General features: G+C 44.4%; 1 protein-coding gene across 1 annotated transcript; it reads left to right on the forward strand.

The window, feature by feature from the left end:
• Positions 1-13,623: 13,623 nt before the first annotated feature.
• LOC308162754 (F-box only protein 47-like) lies at positions 13,624-19,142 on the forward strand (the record flags this gene model as incomplete). The annotated part of the gene is made up of 10 exons (XM_080536896.1): positions 13,624-13,798; positions 14,002-14,154; positions 14,410-14,486; positions 14,652-14,729; positions 14,815-14,923; positions 15,099-15,272; positions 15,470-15,610; positions 18,433-18,575; positions 18,729-18,888; positions 19,036-19,142. 10 exons carry the CDS (start codon positions 13,624-13,626, stop codon positions 19,140-19,142), a joined length of 1,317 nt encoding a protein of 438 aa, XP_080393022.1.
• Positions 19,143-21,439: the final 2,297 nt, after the last annotated feature.

The following is a 21,439-nucleotide window of genomic DNA, read 5'->3' on the forward strand; positions in this document are numbered from 1 at the left end:
GGAGCTCCCCAGAACCAGCGAGGAGCGCCCCAGGCCGAGCGAGGAGCGCAGAGACCAGCCCCTCTGGAGGTCATAGCTGCCCCTCAGGGAGAGAAGGCAGCCCCTCAGGCCCAGGGCGGAGCCCCCCAGGGAGCAGCCCCCCAGGCCCAGGGAGCAGCCAGCCTGGAGGACCAACCCAGAGGTGTGTGTGTGTGTGTGTGTGTGTGTGTGTGTGTGTGTGTGTGTGTGTGCTGAGTAGAGATCAACGTGGGCCTTGTGTGTAAATTACCAGAGAGTCTTGAATTACAGATTTGCGCTTTAAATATTTGCCTTGACAAGTAAAAGTCTATGGGCTTTACATGATTGATTTATAGGTTACATGATTAACTTTATAGGTTACATGATTGATTTATAGGTTACATGATTAACTTTATAGGTTATAGGATAAACTGTATAGGTTACAGGATTAACTTTATAGGTTACATGATTGATTTCATGAACTGATGCTTCAATCACAATGTCGCGCAATATCAACGTCAGTCACTTTTGAAGTTCAAACAGCCTCACAGTCATCCATGAACTCATAGGGGACAAGTCATTCTATAATAATAATAATATATAAATGTTTTTTATATTGTAGCAATGAACAGCAAGGCTCGGAGGAGGCAGGAGAGACTCCTTCAGCAGGCTGCTGGGCTGACGGAGGACAGACCTGTTACTGTAAGTGTAACCATCACTATTAGCACACACGTCCCTGCAGTTATACCAGTGTTGTGTAACCATGCAGCCATGAATGATGCCACACCTCCTCTGTTCTGCTCCTGCAGGTCTGTTCGGGTGACGAGGCCACCAATGCCTCTGTGGCCACGGTTGCCCCCATCTTGGCCGCCCCCATCATGGCCGCCCCCAGGGACAACCAGGCCCAGAGAGCAGCCAGCCCGGAGGTCCAGGCTGGACCATCGGTGTGGGACTCAATGCCGGTAAGTTTTCTTGCTTTACTTCAGGTTTAAATAAGGGGGAATATTTGACATTAAATTGCTGGCCTACCGGGAGAATTCCTGTGGGCTGTGGGTCGAGCGGGTAGGTGAGCGTCGCCCAGACGTCCTTGGAAGTTGACTTACATTACTTTGGCCTACAATTCTTTCATGTACAGGCCTACGTGCAGGTCTGTTTGGGTGACAAGACCAAGACTCAGGAGGAGAAGGCAGCCCCTCAGGAGGTCAAGGCAGCTCCTCAGAAGGAGAAGGCAGCGCCCCAGAAAGAACCAGCTGGACCATCGGTGGCTGGAACCAAGGCCAACTTGGGAGACCCACCGCAGGTAAGTTCTCTTGCTGTATTTCAGGAAGAAGCCCCCCTGGAGGTCCAGGCTGGACCCAAGGCCACCAGTGCCTCTGTGTCCACGGTTACCCCCATCATGGCCACCCCCAGGGACAACCAGCCCCAGGACCAACCCGGAGGTGTGTTTGTGTGTGTGTGTGTGTGTGTGTGTGTGCTGAGTAGAGATCAACGTGGGTCTTGTGTGTAAATTACCAGACGCCTAATTTCACATTCTCTTCCTTACGTTTTTTATATTGTAGTCATCAGCAATAAGAAGAATCAGAGGAAGCTTCGGCAGGCTGCTAAGCGGAGAGAGGTGGCTGCTGGGCTGACGGAGGACAGACCTGTTACTGTAAGTGTAACAATCACTATTAGCACACACGTCCCTGCAGTTATACCAGTGTTGTGTAACCATGCAGCCATGAATGATGCCACACCTCCTCTGTTCTGTTCTGAGAAGGCAGCACCTCAGAAAGAAATGGCAGGCGTCCAGGAGGTCAAAGCAGCTCCCCAGCTGGTCAAAGCAGCCCACCAGGGTGAGGAGCCTGAGGGAGATCAGACCCCCGAAATGTCTTGTGTGGCCCAGGCGTGTGAGCGTGTGAAGGCGGAGGAGAAGGAGAAGTGGAGGGCCCTGCTGGAGGCGGAGAAGGCCAGCAGCGCTCTGGCAAAGGCGGAGTTGGAGAGGGCGAGGGAGGAGGGCCGACAGAGAGAGAAAGACCTCTACCAAAACCTGCACGATATCATCAATGACCTGGAGAAGGAGAGGCGTCAGGCCCTCCTGAAGGTGAAAGAAGGCAGACTTAGAGAGAGCGACCTCCAACAAAAGCTCCACGATATGGAGCTGGAGAAGGAGAGGTGTCAGGCCCTCGCTGCCCAGCGAGAGACTGAGAGGAGCCGGGTGGACAAGATGGTGCATGACAGGGAGGTGGAGGAAGGCAAACAGAGGGAGAGAGACCTCCACCAAAAGCTCCACGTTATGGAGGAGGAGAAGAGGAGCCAGGCCCTCGCTGCAGAGCGAGAAATGGATAGGAGGCTGGTCAAGATCAGGGCCGAGACCGGAGACGCCAGGGCCAAAGACAGTGAGCTAGCTGAGGCTGCCCTGCTGGACCTGGAGAAGAGCAGGGATGAGGCCTGCACGAAGCTCCAGGAGGACAGAGGCCAGTGGGAGAAGGAGAAGGCCTCCCTCATAGCCGCCAACCTGCTCACCGCTGAGGCTGAGGAGAAGGAGAGGCGTCAGGCCCTCCTGAAGGTGAAAGAAGGCAGACTTAGAGAGAGCGACCTCCAACAAAAGCTCCACGATATGGAGCTGGAGAAGGAGAGGTGTCAGGCCCTCGCTGCCCAGCGAGAGACTGAGAGGAGCCGGGTGGACAAGATGGTGCATGACAGGGAGGTGGAGGAAGGCAAACAGAGGGAGAGAGACCTCCACCAAAAGCTCCACGTTATGGAGGAGGAGAAGAGGAGCCAGGCCCTCGCTGCAGAGCGAGAAATGGATAGGAGGCTGGTCAAGATCAGGGCCGAGACCGGAGACGCCAGGGCCAAAGACAGTGAGCTAGCTGAGGCTGCCCTGCTGGACCTGGAGAAGAGCAGGGATGAGGCCTGCACGAAGCTCCAGGAGGACAGAGGCCAGTGGGAGAAGGAGAAGGCCTCCCTCATAGCCGCCAACCTGCTCACCGCTGAGGCTGAGGAGAGGAGCAGGGCGGAGGTGGACGCGCTGAAGACGGACCTGGTCACCTCTCGTCAGCAGCTCTCGCTTTCCCAGACCAAGCTGCAGCAGGTAGAGGACCAGGCCAAGCTGCAGCAGGTAGAGGACCAGGCTCTAACAAAGAGGAAGGAGGAGCTGGACGACCTGACGTTGGTTGGCGACGAGTTGGACGCCGTGTGGGAAAAAAAGAGAGAGGAGGAGAAGAAGTCCAAAGTTCCCTCTCTTAAATGTGTAGGGGTAGGGTTAGGCTTTGGGTTAGTGTTAGGCTTTGGGTTAAAACGTTTATTGGGTTAGGGTTAGAGAAAGAAAAGAAAAGAGAGAGGAGAAGAAGAAGAGGTCCAAAGTTCCCTTCTTTAAATGTTTAGGCTTAGGGTTTGGGTTAGCACGTTTAATTCGTTACCATATTTTTGGGTTACTTGGCATATATGGTGTTTGAAAAAAACTAAAAGTGTTTGAATGACACACACACACTTGCCAGAATTTCTAAATTTTCAATAAAAAACGTGCAAAAAAAATGTATGTGAGACTTCATTTCCAATTTTATGTGAGATTTCATTACAAAAGTCAGTAATTAGTGTGCTTGCTGTAGGCAAAGTCAACCAGGACTATATACACGTGTCCGACAGGTCTAAGAGCACCACTGAGACACGGGAACTGGCAGCCCTTTCTCGGACAAGACGAGACCACGTGGAAAACGTGAAAAACACAAGACATGTTTGCCTGTTTCTACAGATTTAACAATACACAGATATCTTACATCAACATGTTCATCTCTTCACACTGTCACTCCACATCTGAATATCTAAGCCATAACATTAATAGTTTTTTTTTCTGTTCTGGCCGTTTGACGTTTGTTTGTTGGCTAGCTAACAAGCTTGACACCCGGTTACCACGGTAACGGTCTATGGTCTAACACAGACCCGTCACCAGGGCCCAGTCTTAGGGTGGGCCAATGAACTGCGTGGGGGGGCACAATTATTATTAACTATTTTTATAATCCGATATGCTATGGTATTCGTCATGCAACACTGACATGCATAGTAGGTTGCAGAGGCTAAATTGGACACGTAGCCTACCGATGAAGACTAGACCTAAAATTATCAGAATGCAGCAAATAACATAACAATAAACACAGGCGAAGCTGGTTTATTACAAGGCCTTGTCGACCCGAGTAGGCCTAAGCTAAAATTATTTTAATGCAAGTTACTTTATAGCGTGGAGAGGCCAAGTTGTGCATTACAAGTTGCGCACAGGTCAATAATTGGCACCAACCCGGCACACTTACAAGAACAAGAATTAAATAAATGCCAGGGATAGCCTACATAACTAAAATTAGGAGACTGGCACGCAATCAGTGCACTTCCAAAAGGGATACAGTATGACCGACCGATCGTGTGATCATCACATTAAACCCACCCATCTACAGCAAATAGGATCAGCCAGATCCTCATCATTGAACACGTTATACACAAAGCACATTCAATATAGCATAACCGTGCAAACAGCTCATCTCTCCAGTTGAAAAAGCTGTCGAGAATACAACTAGCAAAACATCACCACGGCGGGTGCTCACACACACACACACATACGGATGGGCAACTTGGATGGTGGTGGGGGCCACAGAATGTATGTACTGGTGTAACCGAGTTAAACATATGTGTACAGTTAGGTCCATATATATTTGGACACAGACAGATTTTTTTTTATTTTAGCTGTTTACCAAAACATCTTCCAGTTACAGTTATATAATGAATATGGGTTTAAAGTGCAGACTCTCAGCTTTAGGGTAAGGGTATTCACATCCAAATTGAAGGAAGGGTTTAGGAATTACATTTCTTTAAGAAATAATTGCTGCGCTTTCTTTTGTAAGTAGAGTATGGCTTAACATCTAGTTAATGTTACCTGGAGGAAGAATTTCCAAAGTCCCAAATACCTCCACTTCACACAGAGCAAGGACTTCTTTCCTGCCAGGGATGATCACACTGACATAGCGACCAACCATGTTGCCACAGTTGAAGGTGTAGGTGTAGGTGTTTCCTGCTGTGATGTCAATGACGGCACATCTGAGAGAGAAAAATCAGTTTCAGTTCAACAACGTAACAAACCCATAAAAACGCACTGGCATGGATAAGAACAAAATATGTATTCAAATAGGTGAAGTCTTCTGCACTTAGCAGGAGGAAATGCTGCATGACACACATGGGATTCTTGTTGCCGTTGTTCTCCAGTGAACCACCAATATGAATCTCAGCACCGTCAAGCCTCTCAGCACAGCAGTCTGCTCTATTGGTGATGGACACAGTATCGACTCTGTACACATGCATCAGGTCCACTCTCCACCAGGGGTTGGCCTCCTCCAGAGTGTGGGCGCAGGATCCTTTGTGAAAGTCTGAGTTCCCATCAATGGCATTGTGAGCAGGACCAGTTCCATTAGTTGATGACTGAACAGCAAATCCTCTCAAAGCCACGTTTACTGGAGTGAAACACAGAAGAGAAATCATGAATTGTGATCCTATGTGCACTGAGAGTCCACGTTAAGTCCTAGAGGGGCTCTAGCATGATATCATTCACAACATGCTTGAGTCAATTGTCAGATAAGAGAAATATATTCCCATTGTTCTGAAAATATTTGGTTTTAAAAAGTGTTTTGTATGAAGACCTTATAGAAATAATTGCTGCACTTTCTTTTGTAAGTAGAGTATGGCTTAACATCTAGTTAATGTTACCTGGAAGAATTTCCAAAGTCCCAAATACCTCCACTTCACACAGAGTAAGGACTTTTTTCCTGTCAGGGATGATCACACTGACATAGCGACCAACCATGTTGCCACAGTTGAAGGTGTAGGTGGAGGTGTTTCCTGCTGTGATGTCAATGACAGCACATCTGAGAGAGAAAAATCAGTTTCAGTTCAACAACGTAACAAACCCATAAAAATGCACTGGCATGGATAAGAACAAAAGTCTTCTGCACTTAGCAGGAGGAAATGCTGCATGACACACTTGGGATTGTTGGTGCCGTTGTTCTCCAGTGAACCACCAATACGAATCTCAGCACCGTCAAGCCTCTCAGCACAGCAGTCTGCTCTATTGGTGATGGACACAGTATCGACACTATACACATGCATCAGGTCCACTCTCCACCAGGGGTTGGTCTCCTCCAGAGTGTGGGCGCAGGATCCTTTGTGAAAGTCTGAGTTTGTGTTCCCATCAATGGCATTGTGAGCAGGACCATAATAATGAGCTGATGACTGAACAGCAAATCCTCTCAAAGCCTCGTTTACTGGAGTGAAACACAGAAGAGAAATCATGAATTGTGATCCTATGTGCACTGAGAGTCCACGTTAGGTCCTAGAGGGGCTCTAGCATGATATCATTCACAATGTTCTTGAGTCAGTTGACAACTCAAAAAAAGGACCTCAGAAGGTTACAAGACATTAACAAGAAGGTTAGTCAAGACATGCTTTATGTAATGTAAAATCTAACTGAACATGACAGTAACAGTCTTCAATGTTTTATTCTTACCCGGTGGCTGTGGGGCAATGGCTTGTGGTAGCACAACTCCTGTAGAAATGTCCATAACATTATGATGCATTACAAGATGTTTCAGCCCGGTTATACAAGTACAACTGAGAGATACTGCCACAAAGGGGGGGGGGGGGGGGGGGCAGTGGGTCTCCATTTAGGGTGCATACAAGACAGAATATAATATCAAAATATAAGTAAAAAATTAGTGATCAAATTACATATTTAAGGCAAGAAACATACATTCAGGAGATTAGTTAGAATTCTTTGGTCCTACTAGATCATTATATTCAGTACAATCTGACAGTAGTAGATTTTGCAGAGGCAATGAAAGCATATAGAACATAAGCAAGGTGGTGGGGGACTGACTGGTGCAGCAGTCGTGGCGGTGGAGGGGCGATAGATGAAAGACATGAGGTACAGCAACATTTTATTTTATTAGGATCCCCATTAGCTGATGCGAAGCATTAGCCTCAAATGCACAGTGGTGCAGTTACTAGAGACTCTCACCTGCTAAAGCGTAGAGAAATAGACCCCATTGCATGACTTGTTGTGGCATCATTGAATCACCTGTTTTCAATCTCCTCTGTAAAAATGAGATCAGTTCAACAGTGCTGCCTTCCATGCACTTCAAACACACATTTGCTAAAACCATTGGATAAATGTCAATTTGACAATACATTACTCTCGTTTCCCCCCCCCCCCTTCTTGTAATTTTTGGTTGTATATGTTCTATTGTAAAGTGCTTTGAGTTGCATTTCATGTACGAAAGGCGCTATATAAATAAAGCTTTACTTACTTACAAGCTCCTGGTTCTCCAGTGTTGCTCTTCTCAACATACAGCAAACAGAATCCTTCAAGTGGCAAGACAATACCCCTGCTGCTCCTTATATACAATCATTTCTAGTCACATGACCATCAATTGAGGGAACTGAGATTGATTTGGGTACTGTGTCTGATAATATGTTGTGTTTTCAGGCTAATGCAGATGCCATTTCTAAGAAGGTAAGACAACGTCTTTACTTATTGAGCTGTTGAATTCAGAATTATTTTTATGTGTGCACCAAAATGATGACTGTTGTTGTATCGGCCAATAAGAATAGGCTTGGTCGGCTTGTCAGAGTGGCCAGGACAGTTATTGGCCAGTAAAGCTTTCTGACCTTTGCGATCGGCAGGTTGTAAGGAAGGCCCATGCCATGTTGAACTCTACTGACCAACCCCTGGGGGGTAATCCATCAAAATCGCTAAAGGAAAATCCAGGCTTATTTTGGTAAATCTCACGGAAAAAGGCTGGATTTTTAATCATTCATTAAAAATGAATTTTGCAGCATTTATCAAAATAAGCCTGTATTGTCCTTTAGCGACGTTGATGGAATACCCCCCTGGAGAGGGAGTTTGAGCTTCTACCTTCAGGTAGAATATATAGAAGTCCTGTTGTCTTTCATGTTTTATTTATGATGGATTGATTATGTTTTTAATACCTGGCTGCAACCAAATTCACTTGATCAGGCTGGTTAGTGTCTCTATTGTCTCTACTGTCTCTGCTGTCTCTACTGTATCTATGTAATCTTATTCAGTATGGATGCTATGATGTTGACTTGTTACCATGGGTGACAAAGCTGAATGAACGGGTTGGATGTGGATATTCACTGAGTTGTGTCAGTGTACCAGTGGTGGAAATTGAATGGAACCCACAGGATCCGGTTTTGGGCAGAGTGAACCTGATGTAGTGATTAGCTGGCGGACAACACTTAGGTCACCTCAAGACACACGTCTTTGGTATGACTCGGCTGGGGATCGAACTCACGACCTCCCAATCTCAGGGTGGACACTCTAACCACAAGGCCACTGAGCTGGTCAAATATAGAAATTTTATTTTTTATTGCGCTTATTTTATTCAGCACTCATTGGTGATGTCTGGCATGCCCCCCCCCTCTATATAAAACACACAAAAATTAACACAGACAAACATCTTTACTAAAATCAACTGTCAACACAGATATACAGTACATTACAAAGGTCGATTGGAAGTTGTGTACAGGGGAAGCAATGAAGAGAAAAAAAATATAGGAAAAAAAGAAGAAGTGAAATAACAGTTGGATAAGATCATGTTGGACAGGGAGTGTGTGGTCAGGAACCGGCCAGAACCGGCCAGAACGGGCCATGGTCCGGTCACAACCACTCTGAGGGATCAGGAGGTTCCTCCAACAGCACCAGGGAGGAGGTTCTGGAGAACACAAAGACATCAGGACATCAAGATCCATGGTCCAAACCAAGAAAGCATTCATTGTGTGTACCTGTGTGTGTACCTGTGTGTGTGTGTGTGTGTGTGTGTGTGTGTGTGTGTGTGTGTGTGTGTGTGTACCCGTGTGTGTGTGTGTGTGTGTGTGTGTGTGTGTGTGTGTGTGTGTGTGTGTGTACCTGTGTTACTGCTCCAGCTCGTTGGGCTGCAGGTAGCTAGAACAGTCTGAGATTTTCTTCACCTGGCTCACACTCAGATTCTCAGAGCACATGGGACACACACTCTCAGTTTCTAGCAGCCTGTATTGAAACACAGGTCAAAGGTTACATTTAATGTCTGTTGTTGTCGAGTGTGTGATACTTACAGATTGAGCTGGGAGGAGAGAGCAGGGAATTCACAATGGTTGTGCGTGCACAGCAACAGCTTCCAAATGCAAATGCCACACTTGGAATCAACTCAGACCTTTTACCTGCTTAATTGATAAAGAAATAATGAAGGAATAGCCCACACTGGCCCATGAAGCAGCTTTTGAGTCAATGGACCTATCGCTAAGCCACGCCCCGAAATAGAAATTGTCCAATCATATCACAGCAAAAGTCACTACTGGCAGAAAACTCAGACAAACACTCGGACACACTCGCTAATATCTGATGGTGAAAAGCTTCTAGACTAAATATTATTGTAATCTTTAAAAAAAAAAAAGTCTATTACTTGCTGTGGTAAATCAGAAATCTGAAATTTCCCAGCTCCCGCCATTGTAAGTCATTGAATGTCATTCAGTCACTGTCAGTGAAGCGTTGTTTGTTTGTCCGAGTTTTCAAAGGGGGCGTGGCTTAGCGATAGGTCCATTGTCCAATTACTTTTGGTCCCTTGAAAAAGAGGGAGCTACGTATTAAAGAGCTGTAATTCCTAAACCCTTCCTTCAATTTGGATGTGAATACCCTTACCCCAAAGCTAAGATTCTGCATTTAAGCCCATATTCATTATATAACTGTAACTTGAAGATGTTTTGGTAAACAGCTAAAATAACAAAAATTCTGTCTGTGTCCAAATATATATGGACCTAACTGTATGCCTCATTCAGGCCTAGAATTAGTCTCAGCGCGCGCGCACACACACACACACACACACACACACACACACACACACACACACACACACACACACACTCTCACACACACACACACACTCTCACACAATACACACACAATACACACACACACTTTCTCACTGTATTTCCCCTCTCTCTGCAGCTCCAGTCCATGCAGCAGTGGCAGCAGTCAGTCGAGGTGCATCTGGCCAAGGTTACTCAGGCTGGGCTGCAGCATCCTCAAGCCGTGGCCTCTGGGCCTCTTTTTGACCCTGTTCTCCGGCTCCCCCTGCCTGTAGCCTCCAGCACTGCAGACCCGACCTGCACAGATCTCTCCTTCCCCGATTCAGGCTTCCAGTCCACAAGCGAACAACAACAGGGAGTGCAAGAGGACACTTTCCTGAGCTGTGGGACGAGCGACTCTCTGGAAACTGTGCGGGCGCTGACCATAGAGGGCGCTGTGGCTACGGCCGGTGGTGGCGGCGGGGGGATGGACAGTAAGGACTGCAGTCTGCTCGAGCAATACCTCTCCTCTGTACAGCAGAGAGAGGAGGAGGCAGAGGAGGGTGCAGCTAGTGACAGAACAGGGACGCCGCAGCCCCTCTCACCCACCCAAACAGCAGTCTATCTCCCCCCCTCAGAACGGAGTAGAGAGGATAGACAAAGACCCAGAGCCACGATTCACACAGGGAAGTCCGCTCTGAAGTCCCTGTCCACCTGGTCTCCTGTGACACGTCTAAGAGACGTCTCGTAGACTGGTCCACCTGTGCTGGTGAAGGTCATGAATGAAGTTAAGACTTTGATAACCCTAACAGCTACCCATAAATAGTTGACGATGGACATGACATCTGTACATGTAAAAGAAATGGCATGTTGACTAAAAGATTGGATAGGTTCAACCCTGATAGGCTCATTAATATAATGTGTTTTTTTACAATATCGGACCGACATTCCCACATATATGTATGTGTATATATATGTATATATATGTGGGCTATACTGTCCGAATAGAGAATCTACCACCACCTAAAGAATGCTTATTGTACTTTTATCCATGTGAGATGAGATGAGAGTGAATGACACAGGGACAGACAATCAGGCAGCAAGGTGCGCCGTCTCGGGGTGCCGCTTAATATTATAGTCTTTGCAAGCAGCCACAACTTCATTACAGATAAGACACATCGGCTTTGCATTAATGAAACCAGGTAGGATGAACACATAGTTCTCTGACCATTCCGCTTTAAATGCCCTGTTTTCACCGTCAACCTTCCTCTTTAGACCTTTGGATGACATTTTTCTTTTTCTCTTGCTAGCTAGCAGGTTAAATGTGTAGCTAACTTCTCACTCAAGTAGGGTACAATATTGCCAATCCAATAATAATGTGACGACGTACATCTGGGAGGAGCGGGGAATAATGATAAGAATAAATGTATGTTAAACAATTATTAGAATAAGTTAGGCTCTGCTACATTGTCAGTCCACACATTTATTATTCAAAAATATGGAAAGGGAAAAAAACCTCCTTGTTTACAGTTAAGTTTATTACGCCAGCTATACAGCTTGTTTACAGTTATCTTGATCAATTATCTGCATCTCCCACAAATACATGTCTTATAAGGCGGTCCGTCGCGGAGTTCCAGTAACATTTGTGACGATCGGATGATCAAAATTACTTTTCTTTTGAAACACGGAACTACGTTTCAAATTGAGAATCACAACACAAACTCGCTAGTCAAGCCAGAATAGCAACGCAATGGATTGGGTGAGTAATCACCACTGCTACCTAGTTAACTATAACACTACTTTACATTGTTAGCAGGCTCACACAACAAGCTGTGTTAGTTGACTAGCGATGTGTCATTGATTTACAACAACGCAGAAATGTATTCACATTTTTCGAAAGAAAAGTCAAAGCATTCGAACGTCCAATCACATTTCATTTTTTAACAATCACTTACTTAAATTAGCCTTTGATTATGTTTTGGCACGCCATCTGGTGGCTCAAATTTGTTTGGGCCCGAGGCCAAACCTAATTGCCGACCCCTGTTGTATATACTTGCTAGATACTGTATGTAGTTATTGGATGTCCAAGAGGCTACCTGTAACTGGTATAAGGCCTATGTAATGTGAAGTCTGGCTGCCATTCCTCCAGAACAAGCACAGTCAGGCGAGCGATACTGCAATTGCCATGGTCCCTTTCTCCATGACTATCTTCCATCCTAAGATGTCATAGCTTCATTGTTTTGAAATGATCTGGGAGATTAAAGCGAAGAGAAGAAAGATCATCATGAACTCAATTAGTTTAGCAGCTCACACTACCTTCTACATCACTTTGTTTTACCTATCATAGTAGGATCTGACCATGCAACTACTCAACCAAACATCAAGACAGGTATAGATTAAGAATAGGAGAGTTGTTTTTGTCTACCATCCTTACTACCCATGTGTCAATGTCAATAACACAGATCCGATCCATGGTTTTAGAGTAAAGTAATAATCCCTCCCCTATTCTTAACCCATCCACAACATCATTCTCTAGTTAGTACTACTGGACAACACTACACAGTTCTATTTACTGTGATACTTACTGTGCAATTTGTTCTAGGGGTAAAGTGAAAAACACAATGCTTCAATAGTGGTGGCAGAATTAATCCGAAAACAAATACAATTTACAAATACAATTTTAACTAACCTTTCGCACACTCATCCACCCACCCACCCACCCACACACCCACACACACACACACACACACACACACACACACACACACACACACACACACACACACACACACACACACACACACACACACACACACACACACACACACACACACACAACAATAAAACATTAGTAAAAAGCAAAAAGGATTCTTGGAGAAATATAAATTAAATAAACACATCGGTTACAGTTGCACCTAAAACGTTCTTACTTTGTTAACATTTAACGAACATTATTTGAAATGGTAAACATCCTTAAAATGCTCTTTGAACATTAGATGAAAACGTTTTCTTTAAAATATTAGCAGAACTTGTAGGGAATGTTAGCCAATGTTGTGGGAACATTCCCTGCTAGCTGGGAATAAGCCACGGCTTCAGCCTACACCTTTTTGGTCCTAGTGTTATAAATTGTGACTGTGTACATTTTTTAAATATATCTGTATTGTGAATTGCATAGGGGACCAAAATAAACATTCTCAATCAAGATGACGGCGCGAGCTGATCGTATTTCGCGGTAGCGCTCCTTGGGTGCGTTCGTACATTTGCTCTGAGAGCGCCGGAACGCACACTGGGTTCAACGTCATAAACGGACCAAGTAATTTGATTGGACAACAGGCATTCCATGAGTGCTGATCAGATTTCCAGAGCGTATTTACGAACGCACCCCTTGTTGTTCAGCGAGTGTCCTCGCGAGGGAGCAGGAACTGTGCGGCACACAAGCTCAATAGCGGCTCGCCGGCTGAGGTAAAACTGTTTGTGACTTTAGTTTAGATATATTATAGTATATATATTATATTGTCTCATGTCAGTGGTGTCAATATTTACCTGAACACATAACAGCATGTGAAGGAGCATTTAAAGCTCAGTAAGGCAACAATTTCAAAGGTTTATTGACAAGTGCCATTCTCCTCAGCTGGGTAAGTTCATGCCGCTATCCTAGCCAGCAACTTTTCAGTTTGTGGCTAACCACCAAGTTTAACTAACTAGCTATTTCCTTTCGCTTCTAGATCATTTGTGGGACAATAAAGGCTTGACAGTATTCCAGTTATTATGGCGGAAGTGACAAGGAAATTCACGGTGACCCACAAGTATCACCGCAGACGCCGGCCGTATCCCGTCAGGACCATGACCACCCGCAGTCAGGTTCGTCAGGTTCGGGCCAGCGACTGTTTCTTTGAGCAGCTGGCCCCCGAGGTCTTTGACATGATCCTGGACAGACTCTCTGGTGGGTTCTGTTTGCTTTGGACATTTTTCAGGATGGGTGAATTATGATTATTTAGATGAGACATATCTATGAGGCTGAACTATTCTGATTGAAGCCGTTACCAGGGGCTGGGTACTAAATGGTCTTAAATATGTATAGCTCCAATGACGTGCATCTGAATTAATGAGATGTTTCTCCCTGCCTCATTGTTTGTTGTGGTAAAGTGTTGCAGATCAGTGTGTTGAGCATGGTGTCCAAGGCCATTGGTCGCCACATCATGGGCTATGTCTCCACTCAGACCTGGAGGAAGAGGATCATCGTACAGGGGTCTCATCACTCCACCGAGGTGTCCTCACTAGAACACTACACATCGCTGGGTGAGAGGCTCCTCAACAGCTTTATTTGATTAATTTACCTTTATTTTACGTAGTTGGTTGGCCAAGAACACACATGTTTATAATAAACTAATATTCAGAGCCACATTATTTCTGCTGTAATTCTTTATCAGGTAGATAGACCAAAGTATTATTTCTATCTCCTTTCATAGGGGGTCCGATGAGGAAAGCAAGTGGTCCTGGTTGGCAAATATAGTCACTATGTTACATTCTTGTGGTTTTTGCTCATCGTTTCAGGTTTATTGTTCAAGAGATGTACCCTCTTGCTGCCAACAAAGGATAGGCTAACGTTCATATATAGCAAGTTTTCACAGGTAAGACAGAGAGGTGAGGGAGGACAGATGAGGCAATGTTTAGCTGTGTGTGCTCTACAAACATTCTCACATTTCTAAACAAACCAAACAGTTGACAACATTGAATAGATTGTTATTTTCTAGTTAATCTTACTTAGACTAACACAGTTGTTACCTCCCACTCAGGTTCCTTGCTTCATGATGGAAGAGTGCATTAAATCAGTGCAATGCCAAGGCTTCTCCAGCTATGGAGCGTTTCTACAGGTGAGAGCCTAGTTACAAAGAACATCAGACAATTTAATATCAAAGGCTGAATCCTGTATTGAGATGGTTAATGTTTGACTGACAGACATTGATAGCCGGCTGGGAAGAGCTGGAGTGTCACAGAGTTTTCAACTTCCTGTGTGACTTCACAAATCTACCCCAGAAAATCATGTCAGTGGTCACAGGAAAGCCAGGTGAGTGTCTGTCCCTATAAGAGAGAGAGAGAGAGAGAGAGAGAGAGAGAGAGAGAGAGAGAGAGAGAGAGAGAGAGAGAGAGAGAGAGAGAGAGAGAGAGAGAAACAAACAAAAAGGCTAATTGAAAGAGTGTGAGAGACGTGAGTGATCCGTATGTCTTTTTTTCTCCCTCAGGTTCATGTCAGCTGTTGGAGCAACAGATCCGTCTGTTCTGCAGACAGGTTCTGTTGGACCCCTGGAAGAACAGCAAGCACACTCTGTTCTGGCTGACCCGCATCCTGAAACCCTGGCCCATTGTCAGCCAAGCCCGGCTGCTGTTCATCCTCTATGGACCACTGCTACCAGACGGTGAGAGGGACAACATGGGCCTTCTCGGTTTCTACCTTAAAAAAACTGGTTGCACTTTTGTACAGTATATAAATCACTTGTTAGTAATTACATGGTGAAATTCTAATGTTAATAATAACAAATGAAATGCTTGTTTTTTGGTTGGCCAGAGTTGCAAGGCAAAGTGTATGTGTAGTGTAAGGGAATGTTCTTTCCAGGTTCGCTAGGCTGGCAGGAGCAGCGGCGTGCTGGGGTGGCCCAGTCCGACCTGGCCAAGGCTCTCATCCTGCTACACAGCGACCTGGAAGCCAAAGATTGGACCAGCGACACAATAATGGCCATCCTGGAGGAGCTCATAGGTAACTGCAGTAGCCCAGAGGACTTGACAACTTTGAATGATTATATTTTACACACCCAGGAATGGTAGACAAACCTTTTACACTCTTTTGTCTGTATACTGTATATACTGTATGTCTGGTCAGTCCATACGTACAGTATGTACCATTACCATAGGATTATAGATTTCACTAAGCAAATGGTGAGTGCACCATCATGTGTGATGATGACTGATGTATAGATGATTCACTTACCTTAAGCCTGGTACACATATAAGGATTTTCTGATTATCTGAGAGAGACCCCACACATGAAGATAAAAAATCATGGATTGAACAGTCTTGATCGTATTGTGTGTGGTGTGCTCCAATATACAACCACATGCATAAAGATCTGTCCTCCGACAGTCTGGAGCAGGGTTTCCGTTAGAAAAAATTGCCGCCGGACATCGTGTCCGGGAAGATTTCGATTTACCGGACAAACGTGATATATTCCGGTCATCATATTAAAATATAATAATAAAAAAAAAAATCTAAATCAAATTTTTTTTCTTCAAAATCTAATATAGCTGTTTGTCGCGGTGATTACTGTTGTGTAGCGGCCTATATATGCCATTTAATGTCTATTTCTCATCCGATACGATTAGATGCGAGCTATAATAATATAACATGATTCGCATGCACGCTATGCCATTATGTCCAGCGCTGAACGGGCGCCTCACTGGGAACTGAACAGACAGCATCGATCAATGAACGGACTCCACATTACGTTAACTGAAGTTTGTTAAATTGTTTGGGATTAATGTGAGTTTTCTATTTTCTCTTTCCAGTTTTACCCTTTTTTTTTTAAATCAATAAAACAACGTCATTTCTATAACCAGGGGGGTGTTCCATCGACGTCGCTGTTAAATTCTGCCTAGTCCTATACTGTACTCTGACTAACAGAAATGACGATTAAAGCATTCTCTCAAGTTGCTTACACTTTTATTATAACTCCGTGTTGACATTGTACATCCAGCTCTCCACATGGCTGTGTCACACTCAACTTCGTCCGTGCAGAAACAAACCTTATGTTTTAATACAATCCTATTGTAACATCCCTTTTCTTTTACTGAACTAAAAGATCCTATTAGAACATCCCTTTTCTTTTACTGAACTAACAGGGAGCTAAACAGTGAACAGTGAACAACATAAACATCTTTCAAAACCATTTCTTTTTCTCTTTTTCTTCTTCTCTCGAACACACTGTTCGCTACACAACTCCGCTCGCATAGTCCATGAGATATCCGGGTCTAGCAACTGCTCGACCCGATCTAGTGGTTACAGTCTGTTTGTCCCCTATGTCCCTCCGCGTTATTGCTAACCAGCTAGTTAGCTCCGATGCTAGGCTATTCCTCACTGTACCAAAGTTCGGTTTTCTCACGTCAGGAACGTGTCCACCTCGCTGTCACCATGTTAAATTCTGCCTAGTCCTATACTGTACTCTGACTAACAGAAATGACGATTAAAGCATTCTCTCAAGTTGCTTACACTTTTATTATAACTCCGTGTTGACATTGTACATCCAGCTCTCCACATGGCTGTGTCACACTCAACTTCGTCCGTGCAGAAACAAACCTTATGTTTTAATACAATCCTATTGTAACAGTCGCTGGAGGAGGGTCTGGGCTTATTTCATTAAGTCTCGCGAGACTCTTAAAAGATCCAGGCATACCTTGATAGATCTCGCGAGACTTGCCGGGGTGAGCCTGGATTTTCATTTGGCGACGTTGATGGAATACCCCCCAGGTCTCGCTGGTTGGGAAGGCATTTCGTTTAGCTGCCTGTCAAATCATACTTAGGGGATAGCCCTGTAAGCTCATACGGGTCTGTATGTCGTCCTGAAGACCGGCTGTTAGATCATATCGCTGAAGTTTGTCTCCATCTTAGTGTAAATGTTGTCCGTTTCGTTTGTTATCCTTGTTATTGTGCGATAAAGTTAAGGCGCTCCGCTTCAGGCCACCATTTTCGGCTGGGCGCCGGGCACGCACACACTCGTGCACGCGCGGCACTGCCCGGGAGGGAGGGACCCGCCTTCTTTGGTTAGCCTATAGGCTGGCTGGAGGGGGCGGGTCCTTCTCTCTCAGGCGGTGTTGTGTGTGTGTGTTTGGTGCTCAGCTGAAGATGGTGGCCCGAAGCTTAGAGGGAATTATTTTCACCGGACATTTTGTCCGACGAGTTTTCAATTTGTCGGACTTCAACAACTTTTACCGGACAAAGACCGGTAATTACCGGTTAACGGAAACCCTGGTCTGGAGTCTCGCGTGAACAGGGTAGTAGTACCCTGACTGACCTGTAGAGGCAGCCATGTGCTACAGGAAAAATAAAGTGCAGAAGAACGAAAAGAAGAAGACGCGTCAGTCAGCTGGCTTCTTGATTGGCTACATTCCATTCCACGTCACAATCGGACTTGGGAGTTGTCAGTTTTGACCACAGACAAGAAGACTTTTGATCGTAAATATTGAACACGTCTAATATTTACGATCGTCGGCCCCGACCATTTTCCGATCAGATTGTCGGGAGAAATTGACTCTTAACACACCTCACACCACAGGATAATCTTGTAGGATAATCTTTAGAGCCATCCGATAATCGGCCGTTTGCTGTCCTTGGTCGGAAGGGGGGAAATTGGGCCAAAATCGGCCAGATTATCTTTATGTGTGTACCGGGCTGCGATAAATGTACTGCGCTTGTAAGTCGCTTTGGATAAAGGCGTCTGCTAAATGTCAAAAATGTTAATGTAAAGTGTGAATGTTGTGTGTATGAATGACAGTTATTTTGTTTTGTGCTGGTTCTGTTGGCCTCCAGTCCTTCCCCAGGCATGGCACATGGAGAATGTGGCTCGTCTGTTGTTCCTGTGTGGGAACAGCGTGTGCTACAGCGTGCTGGCCAGCAAGGCCCTCAATGGACGCCTGTTTGAGAGCTCACGACTCATTGTGTACCTCACACTGGTCAGTCACTGCTGCTAAATAACTTTATTATCTGCTCTAGGGTTCCGGTATCTTTTAACCTAAGAGACACATTTCCTCCATTTTGTGCCCACTTAACGGAAGGTACTGCCTGAACCGGCCTGAGCTACTGACATTTCTGGTTACCCCTCTCAGGTGTGTGAGATGGACGGGTACTGCATGAACTGGTCCGTCAAGATGGTGCAGCAGGTGTGTGAGGTGTTCTCCTCCTCTGCTGACAAGTGGTCCTTCATCCAGGCCGTGGAAAACATGTTCTCAGACGTTGCCATGGAGATGTACGAGATTATGGTGGCTGGTGAGTTGTTATAGGCACTTAGACTATCGTATCAGATCAGGGTCCAGATTCCTTCAAGCTTTGTAGCACTAAAATAATCTTAAAGTTAAGGGCAGTTAAAATAAGTAGACATATGCGGATTTCTAACTGTCAACGATCTTGTCACAGATAACGATCAAGAAGACTTGGAGATCTTCCAGAGCTTCTGCAGCCTCCTCAACGCCAGTGCTCACTTCCACACTGTGATTCTCTACATGTTCCTCACAAAAGAGTGAGATCGAGGAGAGGAGTAGTGTATATGATATATTATTATTACGGTATTATATATTAATATATATATATTATATTATTATATAGAGTGATAAAGGGCATTATTTTGGGACCATGGGTTTTCCCTCAATGAAATAACATAACATTCTGTAGTATTACTTTCTTTCACAACAAACCGGATGTTCTGTCTTTGATTGTAATCTTTGAGAATCATCGTTTTTTTTTGTTATGTCTTTTATATATTTATCTATATTTATTTATATATCTATATCTATATCTATATATTTACAGTATACGTCTGTGTAAACTACTCTTCTGGATAGAGGTGTTCAACTTGTATTGTATTATGGTTATGTATTGATTATACTGTTGTTTCTGTATGAAATATAAAAACACATTTGCAGTATAAAGAGTTTATTCTGAATTGTCAATTATGTTAATAGACAGACCAATATACCATTTATTAGAAGTTTAAAGCAAGTCTCTGAGGCTGGTGGTCAGTCCTTTTGGTGATACAATAGAAACAATGCAATAGAAACAATGCAAATTGACTTGAGTAAATGCCATTTTAACACATTTGCCAATACAGAAGCTGACTGATTTAATATGAATAAATATCACAGCATATTTCATGGCATAAAAAACAAGCAGTGACAAATACAATTGAGAAAATGTTTGAGAAGGTAGAACTGTTTTCAACAGAATACATACAGTATATACAGGCCATGCCCACATTTGAAAGCACACTTAAGTGATTTTACCAATGAATTCAATGCTGTGACCATGTTCACAATGGTCCATGTTCACAGTAAGTTGCTCAGCAGAACTTGACATCACACCTGGGGAATTGGCGTAGAAGGGAACAACTTAACTACCATGCACCAGATATGTACTGTAAATACAACACCAATGAACACTTCCCCTCTCAAAAAACACAGAATGAACACGAGTGGTACCCTATGTACTACCTTATTGACTCATCACAGCCTACAGTAACTCATCACAGCCTACAGTAAAGGGCTCTCCAAACTCATCACAGCTGGCTGAAGTGCGTGCTGCAGATGACTTATCAATCTCCCTTATGTACTTATGATTTTCTTTTTATATTGATGTTTAGGCATACAAGACATACCTTTCCCCACGCCACCCAGTAAGGTGAGGCCCACACAGAAAGGTGAGTTGTTGCTGTTGTTCAAGTAATGCTCGACAAGCTCCTATCTGAGGTTTCACACCGTTATCATGGTCTTGTTTTTCAGTGTCTTTCTAACATGACATTTGTTGTATTTCAGGCTGTGAACTTGTGACACCAGGACGCTCTGCTACACAGAGACACTCCGGGACACCGGGCTGGCTCTCTCTCTCTCTCACTCACTCACTCTCTTCCCCTCTCTCTCCCACTAACTGTTTTTGAGGAATTGATCTAATATAGGTTAGTAGTGTTCAATTCCAATAAATTACGTTGCTTTGTCCTCTACAATTCTAAATAGTTCCCCATTGCTTCTTTTTGATTTAGCCTAAATTCAGCTTAAATGTTTGTTTGATTGTTTCAGAACGGTGGCTTTCAGAAAGAGACCTGGAAGACGTCCATACCAGTAAGTACAGAATTGACTTAACTTGGATGATGCACTGGTATTTAGGCCTACTGTCACTAAATATTAGTCTTCATGTCCAATTTTCTGAATTTAAGTGGGTTATGGAGAAGCTGGTTGCTATTCATGAGGAAGTCCGCCGCATGGGGAGAGCAGAGCCACACGCCTCGGTTTGTCATATCATCAACAGAATGGAAGAGATGGAGCAGTTCAACAACCTGGAGGAGCGGCTACAACGTGAGGAAGAGAAGAAACTGATGGTGACATTTGATTTACATTACATCATATTCATTTAGCTGACGCTTTTATCCAAAGCGACTTACAAATTGTGTTTTAAGTTGATGTGCAAGTAAATGGCATAACATCAGGTAAAATGTTTATTCTTGATTATTTGATTATTTTCCACTCAGATTTCACAGCTAAGCAAGATTGGAGGAAAGGATGTGAAGGACTGCGCAAATAAGATCATGGACAGGTATGCTACATTGTGAATATATTGTGGTACCCCGAATGGGAAACAAGGTGGAGCACAGCAATCGAATGTGTTACTTGTTTGGGATAGGTGTTGGTGAAAGTTTGGGTTTTGATAGTACTGTACACAGGAGTACTGTACACAGGAGTACTGTACAAGTATTGCCCAAAACAATGGAAACACCACTCCATAAAACAAAGCCGCTGCCACATTTTCCACTTGTCTCTTCTTAGACTGTCTT

The sequence above is a fragment of the Nansenia antarctica genome, assembly GCF_963989245.1.
Source record: "Nansenia antarctica genome assembly, chromosome: 7".
Taxonomy (NCBI): domain Eukaryota; kingdom Metazoa; phylum Chordata; class Actinopteri; order Argentiniformes; family Microstomatidae; genus Nansenia; species Nansenia antarctica.